At 43.8% G+C, this 10,915-nt stretch overlaps 1 protein-coding gene across 1 annotated transcript; it reads left to right on the plus strand.

Annotated features, from left to right (window-relative positions):
• Nucleotides 1–4,248: 4,248 nt before the first annotated feature.
• Nucleotides 4,249–10,564, plus strand: LOC123132468 (chaperone protein ClpB3, mitochondrial). Its single transcript, XM_044552259.1, has 10 exons — nt 4,249–4,667; nt 5,293–5,511; nt 5,598–5,835; nt 6,627–6,822; nt 6,988–7,042; nt 7,479–7,629; nt 8,194–8,502; nt 8,596–8,861; nt 8,939–9,868; nt 9,991–10,564. The coding sequence occupies exons 1-10, from the start codon at nt 4,389–4,391 to the stop codon at nt 10,321–10,323; spliced, it is 2,976 nt and encodes a 991-aa protein (XP_044408194.1). The 5' UTR covers nt 4,249–4,388; the 3' UTR covers nt 10,324–10,564.
• The last annotated feature ends 351 nt before the right edge of the window (nt 10,565–10,915 follow it).

A 10,915-nucleotide genomic window follows, 5' to 3' on the forward strand; every position in this document is an offset into this window, starting at 1 on the left:
ACCAGGTGATGACCAGCGTGTCCGAAAGGGGTTTCGGAGGCCCCGACAAGCGTTGGGGGCCTTATGGGCCAAGGGGAGAGGGCACATCAGCCCACTAAGGGTCTGAGCGCCCCTCCCACCCCATCTCACGTAACCAGGAGAGGTGGGGGCACCACCCCTAGGGCAGCCGCCCCTCCCGGCTTGGGGGGCAAGTTTCCTAGGGGGTGGGGCGCCCAAACCTATCTTGGGTTTCCCCTGTGGTCGCCGCCCCTCCCCTAGGGAACCCTAGGGCGCCTCCCCCTCCTCCCTTCCCCCTATATATAGTGAGGGGGAGAGAGGGCAGCCGCACCCTTCCCCTGGTGCAGCCCTCTTCCTCCTCCAACACCTCATCCTCCTCCGTAGTGCTTGGCGAAGCCCTGCCGGAGAACCACGAGCTCCATCACCACCACGCCGTCGTGTTGTCGGAGTTTTCCCTCAACTTCTCCTCTCACCTTGCTGGATCAAGAAGGAGGAGACGTCTCCCAATCGTACGTGTGTTGAACACGGAGGTGCCGTCCGTTCGGCGCTAGGATCATCGATGATTTGGATCATGACGAGTACGACTCCATCAACCCCGTTCACTTGAACGCTTCCGCTTAGCGATCTACAAGGGTATGTAGATGCACTCTCCTTCCCCTTGTTGCTAGATTACTCCATAGATTGATCTTGGTGATGCGTAGAAAATTTTAAATTTCTGCTACAATCCCCAACAAAGAGATGGAGCGACCGCAACGACAGGGGAGCCACATAGGCACAAACAAGTGGGGCAGAAGGGGAGGGCGAGCGAAGAGCGGGGATGAGCATGAAGCTTCTTGAATGGGCAATAACTCGTCTCTCCCGTCCTGGCCTAGTCAAAGAGAAACAAATGTTTGCTATATAAATGTTTCACTATTCATGCAAGTCATCCAATGGCCGCCATTTTGTTGGTGCATCGGAGGTAACGAGAGAGCATTCTCTTGTTGCGGTTTTCACTTCTATTTTTCTTGATGCACTTCCAAATTATTGTTGGAAAACGTTGCATGGAAAAATATATATATTCTACGCACACGCAAGATCTATCCATGGAGATGCATAGCAACGAGAGGGGAGAGTGTGTCTACGTACCCTCGAAGACCATAAGCTGAAGCGTTTAGTAACGCGGTTGATGTAGTCAAACTTCTTCACGATCCAACCGATCAAGTACCGAACGAACGACACCTTCGCGTTCAACACACGTTCAGCTCGGTGACGTCCTCGCCTTCTTGATCCAGCAAGATGGGCGAAGTAGTAGGTGAGTTCCGGCAGTGGTGATGCTATCTCCACAGGGCTTCGCCTAAGCACTCTGAAAAATATGACCGAGGGACGAAACTGTGGAGAGAGGCACCGCACACGACTAAGAGATTGTTGTGGGCTATGTGTGGCGCCCCCTCCCACATATATAGGTGGGGGAGAGGGGAGACAGCCAGTAGGCACCCCAAGTGGGGCCGAATCCCACTTGGGCTCCTGCCCCAAGCCGTGCCCCCTTCCTTGTTTGTGTGCGGGAGGAAAGCAGGGGGAGGTGGCGCCCCCCCCCCCCTTTCCTTTCTCTCATGAGGAGGGAAAGGCAGGAGGGTCCAACCCTCCCCCTTTCCTTCCTCTAGGGCCGGCGGCTAGGGACAGGGGTGCGCCAGCCCCCTTGTTGGCTGGTGTGTCCCTCCCCTTGGCCCATTAGGCCCATAGACCTTCCGGGGGTGTCCGGAACTGTTTCCGGCGATCCGGTGACTACCAGATGCACTCCGAAACTCTTCCAATGTCCAAATAGCATCGTCCTATATATCAATCTTTACCTTTGGACTATTTCGGAGCTCCTCGTCATGTCCACGATCTCATATGGGACCCCGAACAACATTCGGTCACCAAATCATATAACTCATATAACACTATATCATCAATGAACGTTAAGCGTGCGGACCCTACGGGTTTGAGAACTATGTAGACATGACCGGGACACCTCTCCGGTCAATAACCAATAGCGGAATCTGGATGCCCATATTGGTCCTACATATTCTACGAAGATCTTTATCGGTCGAACCTTATGATAACATACGTAATTCCCTTTGTCTGTCAGTATGTTACTTGTCCGAGATTCGATTGTCGGTATCTTCATATCTAGTTCAATCTCGTTACCGGCAAGTCTCTTTACTCGTTCCGTAATACATCATCTCGTAACTAACTCCTTAGTCACTTTGCTTGCAAGCTTGTTGTGATGTGTATTACCGAGAGGGCCCAGAGACACCTCTCCGATACTCGGAGTGACAAATCCTAATCTTGATCCATGCCAACTCAACAGACACCTTCAGAGATACCTATAGAGCATCTTTATGATCATCCAGTTACATTGTGACGTTTGATAGCACACAAGGTATTCCTCCGGTATCCGGGAGTTGCATGATCTCATAGTCTAAGGAATATGTATTTGACATTAAGAAAGCAATAGCAATAAACTGAACGATCATATGCTAAGCTAATGAATGGGTCTTGTCCATCACATCATTCTCCTAATGATGTGATCTCGTTATCAAGTGACAACACATGTCTATGGTTAGGAAACCTTAATCATCTTTGATCAACGAGCTAGTCTAGTAGAGGCTCACTAGGGACATGGTATTTTGTTTATGTATCCACACATGTATTTAAGTTTCCAATCAATATAATTCTAGCATTAATAATAAACCTTTATCATGAACAAGGAAATATAAAATAACAACTTTATCATTGCCTCTAGGGCATATTTCCTTCAGTCTCCCACTTGCACTAGAGTCAATAATTTAGATTACATTGTAATGAATCTAACACCCATGGAGTCTTGGTGCTGATCATGCTTTGCTTGCGGAAGAGGATTAGTCAACGGGTCTGCTACATTCAGATCCGTATGTATTTTGCAAACTTCTATATATCCATCCTTGACCTTTTCATGAATGGAGTTGAAGCGTCTTTTGATGTGTTTGGTTCTCTTGTGAAATCTGAATTCCTTTACTAAGGCAATTGCTCCAGTGTTGTCACAAAAGATTTTCATTAAACCCGATGCACTAGGTATTACACCCAGATCGGATATGAACTCCTTCACCAATTCAAAAAATGTTCATGAATGGAAAAATATCTTTAAAATGTTCATAACGTACAAAATAGTTTATTCATTCATAAAATATTTGTCGGTTCAAAAAATGATCATGCATTTCAAAAAACAACCGCTAAATCAAAAAAAATGCTCATGAATTTTAAAAATTGTTCCACCAATTTCCAAAATAATATTCGCCCATTCTAGAATTGTTCTCCGATTCAAGAAAATTGTTAAAAAATGTTCACAATTTGAAAGAAATGTTTGCAAATAGTATAAATGTTCATGAATTCAAAAAAATCTTTTCTTGATTTGACTTTTTTTGAAATTTGTAAAAGTTTTCATGAATTTGAGAAACGTTCAGGATTTCAAATAGTTTCACGAGCTTCAAAAAATATTCATTTTTTCATGAAATTGAGAGTGATTGTGTATCTCGTTGATGCAGCAAAATATGATCATGGCCATAGGAGATTATGATTTGCTTGTAAAATAAAAAAATGTTCCTGAATTTCAAGAAATTGGTGGATTCTAGAAATGTTTGTCGATTCTAGAAACGTTCACCAATTCAAGAAAATTGTTTCAAAACATGTTAGCAATTTTTTAAAAAGTTTGCAGATAGTATAAAATGTTAATGAATTCAAAAATGTCCTTGATTTTATAAAATATTCGAAAATTTGTAAAAGTGTTCACGAATTTGAAAAATATTCACAATTTCAAATGTATGCACGAGTTTAAAAAATTGTTCGTGATTTCAAAAGTTGTTCATGACTTCACAAAATTGAGAGTGATAGTGTATATCGGTGATGCGGCAAAGTGGGTCATTGTCATTGTAGATTATGATTTATTTTTCTCCCGTTGTAATGCACAGGTCCTTTTGCTAAATTAATACTCCCTCCATCCGGAAATACTTGTGAAAGAAATGAATAAATCTTTTTTCACATGTATTTCCGGATGGAAGGAGTATAAGGCGTTTTAGATCAGAATACTACGAGCTTTGGAAACCGAATTCTGCAGTCCAGTGATTCCATTTTCCTGAAGTAAAACATAGGCCGTCGATGCTAGAAGTGACGGCCCAGATTAGACGGCAGGCGCACAGGCCTGAGGAGGAACCCCGTAGCTCGGAGAAGCTTCTCCAGTCTTCCAACATCTTCCTCCTTCCTCCGCCGCTTCTCTCTTTTCTCCTTCTTTCCCCTTCTCCAAGCATCGCCGATCGTCTCCGTCCCACCACAAACAGCATTGCGCACGCACGCACCCGAATCCTCATTGGTACAGCTAAACCCTAAACCCTCCCGTGATGGCACTCTCCGCGGCGTCCAGGCTGTCGCGCGCGGCGCGGGCCGCCGCCGTGGCCCGCCGCCTGGCAGCCGGCAGCCGCGAGCCCCTCCCGCGCGCACTTGCGCCGCTAGCCGGGGGAAGCCCCTTCTCCACCGCCGCCAAGGTCAGCAGGCCCTCGTGGTTCGCTCCTCCCATGGCCAGGCTCCCCACGGGGGGCGGGGGTGGCCTCCTGGTGCCGCCTCGCCGGCTTTTCCACTCCACGCCGCCGGCTCGGTACAGCACCTCATCCTCGTCTCAGGTTGGAATAACTGAACCGGTGCCGTTCAATTTTGCCTTTTTTTTCCTTGGTCACTGAGAGTGGCAACTTCAGTCGGCTATGCAGATGTGTGGCCCGTAGCACACTGATATTGCCGAATTGTACTTTGTTTTCTCCATTGTGCGCTATTCTCCAGTTAGATTAATAGTTTTCCTGTGATGTTCTAATCTTGTAGTGCTTGTATTGATCAGATGAATTATTTTCCAAATTGGTGATCATAAACTGATGAAGGAACCTGGCATTCCCTCTCTAGTTCATGAGCTCTCAGCTTTACCCTTAAAATTAGAACAAATGACTTCTTAGATTCACGCACGTCGGTAATTTGGTGTTGTGTGTGTGTGATGTGGAGATTTGAAGCATAACAGTTGTGTCATGAAAATTGATTGACCTTTCATTGGACAGACATGGTGAATAGCATTATCAGTTTACTACGAGTTGTCATACGTTTATATAGTATATTTATGCATGGTACTCGCGTAGATCATGTGTTTTGCTTCGGTACATGGATCGTGCACTAACAATGCTTGCATAATGTTCATAGACAGTATTTGTGCTTATGGATAATAGCTAATCTCTTCATTTTTCTTAATTTTCTGTGATCAAACAGATAAGTCCAGATCAATTCACTGAGATGGCTTGGGAGGGGGTTGCCGGTGCAGTTGAGGCAGCGAGATTGTCTAAACAACAGATTGTGGAATCTGAGCACCTGATGAAAGCTCTTTTGGAGCAGAAGGATGGGTTAGCACGCAGAATATTTTCAAAAGCTGGGATAGACAACACATCAGTCCTGCGAGCTACTGATGACTTTATTGCTAAACAACCCAAGGTTCTAGCACTATTTATGGTAGTTAAGTTTGATAAGTCGGTATATGCTCAAAACCTTAACATCATTATGGGCTCTTGCTTTGGCAGGTTAGTGGTGATACAAGTGGGCCAGTTGTAGGGCAAAGTTTCACATTAATTTTGGATAAGGCAATAAAGTACAAAAAAGAGTATGGCGATGAGTTTGTATCAGTTGAGCACATGCTGAGAGCATTCACGGCGGATAAGAGGTTTGGGCAACAGTTGTTCGAAGATCTCCAGATTGGTGAGAATGAGCTGAAGGAAGCTATCTCTGCTGTACGTGGTAGCCAGCGAGTTACAGATCAGAGTATGTATAATGGATATCATTCAATTTTCTTTCTTGTTATCGTTTGCTCAGTTCTTTTTCCAGCATGATTGTTTTAGTTTACCTTTTAATTCAGAAGTTGATTCATCTGATTCTAAATCATCTCTATTGATATTTGCTAAATTCAGTGGCAGTGCAGTGGTTTCAGTCAAATGGGGCATGGGAATAAACTTATTCCTGTAATAATTATTTTTCAATATAGGGTATATTGTTATCTTTGAAATATTACGGGAATGAACCACCAGAAATGCTGTTGTCTTGCATGATATTCTTATTTGAGGATTCCTAGCAAGTAACGTTTTGATGTCTGTATTGGTGATTTTATGATCCAGGCAAGAGCCAACTAGCAAATGCACCATATGCCATATCTTAACTGTCAGAAATGCCCTTGTCTCTTATATTATAATTATATTCTGATCCCTGGATTGTTTGCAAGTGATTATTCTTACTTTTATGTTTATATATGGGTGAACTTATGACATATGCAAGAGCCAACTAACAAATGTGCCATCTTGCCATATCTTTATATCTAATTGTGAGTTCTGTCTCAAATTTCATAGCCGAGGAAAGAAAATAGGCATACATTTCACAGTAATACTGATGTTCATGTTCTTTTCGGATGTTCAAGTAGACTAGTCATGATACCTTCTCTATAAAAAAGAATCGATGTTTTGATAGCACGACTGCTCGTCATGCTTACACATGATAATGAAGGATTGTTTTCTGTTGTAATTTGGCGTGATAACAATGCAGTTGGTTATTTCTGTTGCCAGATCCAGAAGGGAAGTTCCAAGCTCTAGAGAAGTATGGTATCGACATGACAGAACTAGCTCGGCGTGGAAAACTTGATCCTGTTATAGGACGTGATGATGAAGTGCGCCGATGCATTCAAATCCTTTGTAGAAGAACTAAAAATAATCCTGTAATTATTGGCGAGCCAGGAGTTGGCAAAACTGCGATTGCTGAAGGGTGATTACTTGTTCTTCTCATATTTTTCTTTATTTTGTAGAGAATTCAGAATGTGTAGTTTGCAACGCGTTATTCGCTTACTTCTGGATCTTCTGTAGCGTACCTACAACTTATAACATATTCTGGAGACGTATTGAAAAATTGCTTTGCATTTGTTGCATGCAGATTGGCTCAGCGCATTGTGCGGGGAGATGTTCCTGAGCCTTTACAAAATAGAAAGGTATTTTTTTTTATTTTACCTGAAAATGCATATTTGATTTTATCTCTTGAGGATGGAAACCTTGTCCTTTTATGATTGTATATGTTTCTCCAAATCATGTCACTGTCTAGGATGGCAGTGTTGCATTTGTTTCTTATTTCTAGCAAACAACCAATCGTTCAAGATGATGTTCCTGCAAGTAGTAACCAACAATCAGGTTGCATTTATGGCCTGAGCTACACAAATAGGGTTATCTTTTTCTTTTTTCATTTAGTGGGTATAGGAGGATGTGCAGGGCTAGCAAGGAAAGCAAGTTGGAAAAAAGCAAATAATCAAATAAGAGTTTTGCTTCGGTACACCCACCCCCCTAGAGTTTTGCAAGGAAAGTTGGAAAATAATCGTATCAAGAGATTAAATTGGCTATTCATTCTAACTCCATAAATATGCAATATTTCAGCTTATTTCGTTGGACATGGGAGCATTACTTGCTGGTTCCAAATATCGTGGTGAATTTGAAGAGAGACTTAAGGCTGTTCTGAAGGAGGTCACTGCTTCTAATGGACAAATCATCTTGTTCATTGATGAGATTCACACTGTTGTTGGTGCAGGTATGTATGTCTAAGTATGCCATCAGCCATTTGCATGTTGAGCTTTATTGAAGTCGAGCTCTAAAATGGTAGATTAGATTGGTAATTCTCTATACAGTTGTGATAGTAAGCAGACAGCCAAAGTAGTAATCTTAGCTCCTGGGCCGCCTGAAACACTGATACTTGCAAAGCTGGGTATATGCGGTATGGTATCAATACAGTATCTGAACAATTATCAGAAATATCGATATTATGAATAAAGGAAAAGAAATCCAGATACATGTTGGATACTTGGTGGACATGCCCCAGCTCAATTCTTTGTACTGATTCTTTTGCTCCCTTAGCACTCCTCTTATTCCCATCTCAGCGTGTCACCCACTGTTTCTCTTGCAGATCCCTAATCCTATGGCATATAATTTAGAAATTCATCAGCGTATTGCCATTTTTTGGAATAATTTATCTGTGTGCCATAAACATATCTGTATTGATGCTGCATAAGTCCCAACTAGCGCAACCTTCCTATATTATGTTGTTTGACTTGTGAGTATTATTGTCCTTGGACCTTAATTCTCTTTTCTGTTACAGGAGCCACTGGTGGGGCAATGGATGCTGGTAACCTGTTGAAACCAATGTTAGGCCGTGGGGAACTCCGTTGCATTGGGGCAACAACATTAGATGAGTACAGGAAGTACATTGAGAAAGATGCTGCTCTTGAACGTAGGTTCCAGCAGGTTTACTGTGGTGAACCAGCAGTTGAGGATACAGTTTCTATTCTACGTGGCCTGCGAGAGCGGTATGAGATGCATCATGGTGTTAAGATATCAGATGGTGCTCTTGTTGCTGCAGCTGCTTTATCAGATCGCTACATCACTGGACGTTTTTTGCCTGACAAAGGTATGTCATGTACTATATTATGGAACAACTATCGGGAGCTAGGGGCTAATTCGTTCGTTGTCTTATACTATGTATTTATCTTTCCGTGTGCAGCTATTGATCTAGTTGATGAAGCGGCAGCTAAATTGAAGATGGAGATTACATCAAAACCTATTGAGTTGGATGAGGTCGACAGGGAAATCATAAGGTTTGAAATGGAGAAGCTTTCATTGAAGAATGATACTGACAAAGCCTCCAGAGAACGACTAAGCAAGCTTGAAGCTGAACTAGAATCCCTCAAGCAGAAGCAGAAAAACCTTTCAGAACACTGGGAGTATGAGAAATCGTTGATGACTCGTATAAAATCAATTAAGGAAGAGGTAGGTGCATGCATGTTCTGCTCTTTTTTTTTGTGCCAGATTTGTGTCTTTAATTCTCCATCTTTTATCTGTGGTAGATTGACAGAGTTAACCTGGAGATTGAAGCCGCTGAGAGAGAATATAATTTGAACCGTGCTGCTGAACTCAAATATTCAACGCTTTTGACACTACAAAAACAGCTGGATGAGGCTGAGGAAAACCTTACTGAATTCCAGCAGTCAGGAAAGTCGATGCTTCAAGAAGAGGTGACTGATGTTGATATTGCTGAGATAGTTAGCAAGTGGACTGGTATTCCAGTGTCAAATCTTCAACAATCGGATAGGGAAAAGCTACTGCTACTGGAGGATGTACTCCACAAGAGGGTTATTGGCCAAGATATTGCAGTCAAGTCAGTAGCCAATGCAATCCGTCGTTCTAGGGCAGGCCTATCGGACCCTAACCGTCCAATAGCAAGCTTCATGTTTATGGGCCCTACAGGTGTAGGCAAGACTGAGCTGGGAAAGACGCTAGCTGAATTCCTTTTCAACACTGAGAATGCCTTAATACGGATTGACATGAGTGAGTACATGGAGAAGCATGCTGTTTCTCGCTTGGTTGGAGCACCACCGGGGTATGTCGGTTATGAGGAGGGGGGCCAACTTTCGGAAGCTGTTCGCCGCAGGCCTTACTCTGTTGTTCTGTTTGATGAGATTGAGAAGGCACACCAAGATGTCTTCAACATCTTGTTGCAACTGTTGGACGATGGAAGAATAACTGATTCCCAGGGCAGAACAGTGAGCTTCACTAACTGTGTGATCATCATGACCTCGAACATTGGTTCACCATTGATCCTAGACACCCTCAGAAACACAACAGACAGCAAGGACGCGGTGTATGAGGTAATGAAAAAGCAGGTGACTGAGATTGCTCGGCAGACATTCCGACCAGAGTTCCTGAACAGGATAGATGAATACATTGTGTTCCAACCACTGGACTCAACAGAGATAAATCGCATTGTGGAGATACAGGTAAATGCCTTACAATTACTTGCATGCAAATTTGCTTGAGTCACTGAACTAAGTTCTAGTTGTATTTTCACTGTTTGGCTTTCGTTGACCTGATCGCAATTGTAAATGTGTCGGACTTGCAGCTGAACCGGGTCAAAAACAGGCTGCTGCAACAGAAGATTCACCTTCAGTACACACCGGAGGCTGTGGAGCATCTCGGCGCTCTTGGCTTTGACCCCAACTACGGTGCCAGGCCCGTCAAGAGGGTGATCCAGCAGATGGTGGAGAACGAGATAGCTCTCGGTGTCCTCAAGGGTGACTTCAAGGAAGACGATACCGTTGTCGTGGATGTAAGCTCCGTGTCGATAGCCAAAGGCTTTGCTCCAAAGAAGCAGCTGGTCCTTCAGAGGCTAGAAAACGGAAGCACAGAGTTGGTTGCCAAGGACGGAAGCACAGAGTTGGTCGCCAATGACTGAGGCGTGAGAACTTTAGCGTATCTTTGGTTAGTTTCAATGTTTATGTAGTGAGAACCTTTCACCACGAAATGCATGAATCAGAAGACGGCACATCAGCTTGTTCCCTTGTTCTGGTTTCGTGGAGTATCCACCGAATTGTGTCCTGCATGGCTCAGGTCCAGCCGGGTCTGTTTGGGTCCGCATGGACAAAGTACGCGGCCCAACGCGACGATACAAATGGACATGATGTTTTTTTTATCCATTTTTGGTCCAAATTTGAGCCTTGTTTGTGTCCGCATGGACACCTTTGTCCTCCTTTGACGCCCACCCCATTTCTCATCTCTCCCCAAAACCCTCACATCCTCGTGCCATGGCCGACGCGCTCAACCTTGCCACTGCCTCCATCTAGGTGCAATAAATAACAGAGGGGCAGTATGGCGCTTCAGGTATCGATCTGCATTGGAGCTTGCTGCTACTCGGTACCGCGGACGTGATACAACTATCAAATCCACCGCGGATGGATTGATCTATGTTAATCAGCATACCATTACTCAATCCCACCCAGGGGGCATGGCTCCTAGCTAACGTAACCAAATCAAATCAGCATACCTTA

This window comes from Triticum aestivum, chromosome 6A (genome assembly GCF_018294505.1).
Source record: "Triticum aestivum cultivar Chinese Spring chromosome 6A, IWGSC CS RefSeq v2.1, whole genome shotgun sequence".
Lineage (NCBI taxonomy): Eukaryota > Viridiplantae > Streptophyta > Magnoliopsida > Poales > Poaceae > Triticum > Triticum aestivum.

Bases quoted from the DNA above. Each gene is read 5' to 3' on its own strand.
- LOC123132468 (XM_044552259.1), top strand. From the start codon at position 4,389: ATGGCACTCTCCGCGGCGTCCAGGCTGTCGCGCGCGGCGCGGGCCGCC. The intron at 5,512-5,597 runs GTTCTAGCACTA...TTGCTTTGGCAG, and splicing joins TTATTGCTAAACAACCCAAG to GTTAGTGGTGATACAAGTGG. The intron at 8,503-8,595 runs GTATGTCATGTA...TTCCGTGTGCAG, and splicing joins ACGTTTTTTGCCTGACAAAG to CTATTGATCTAGTTGATGAA.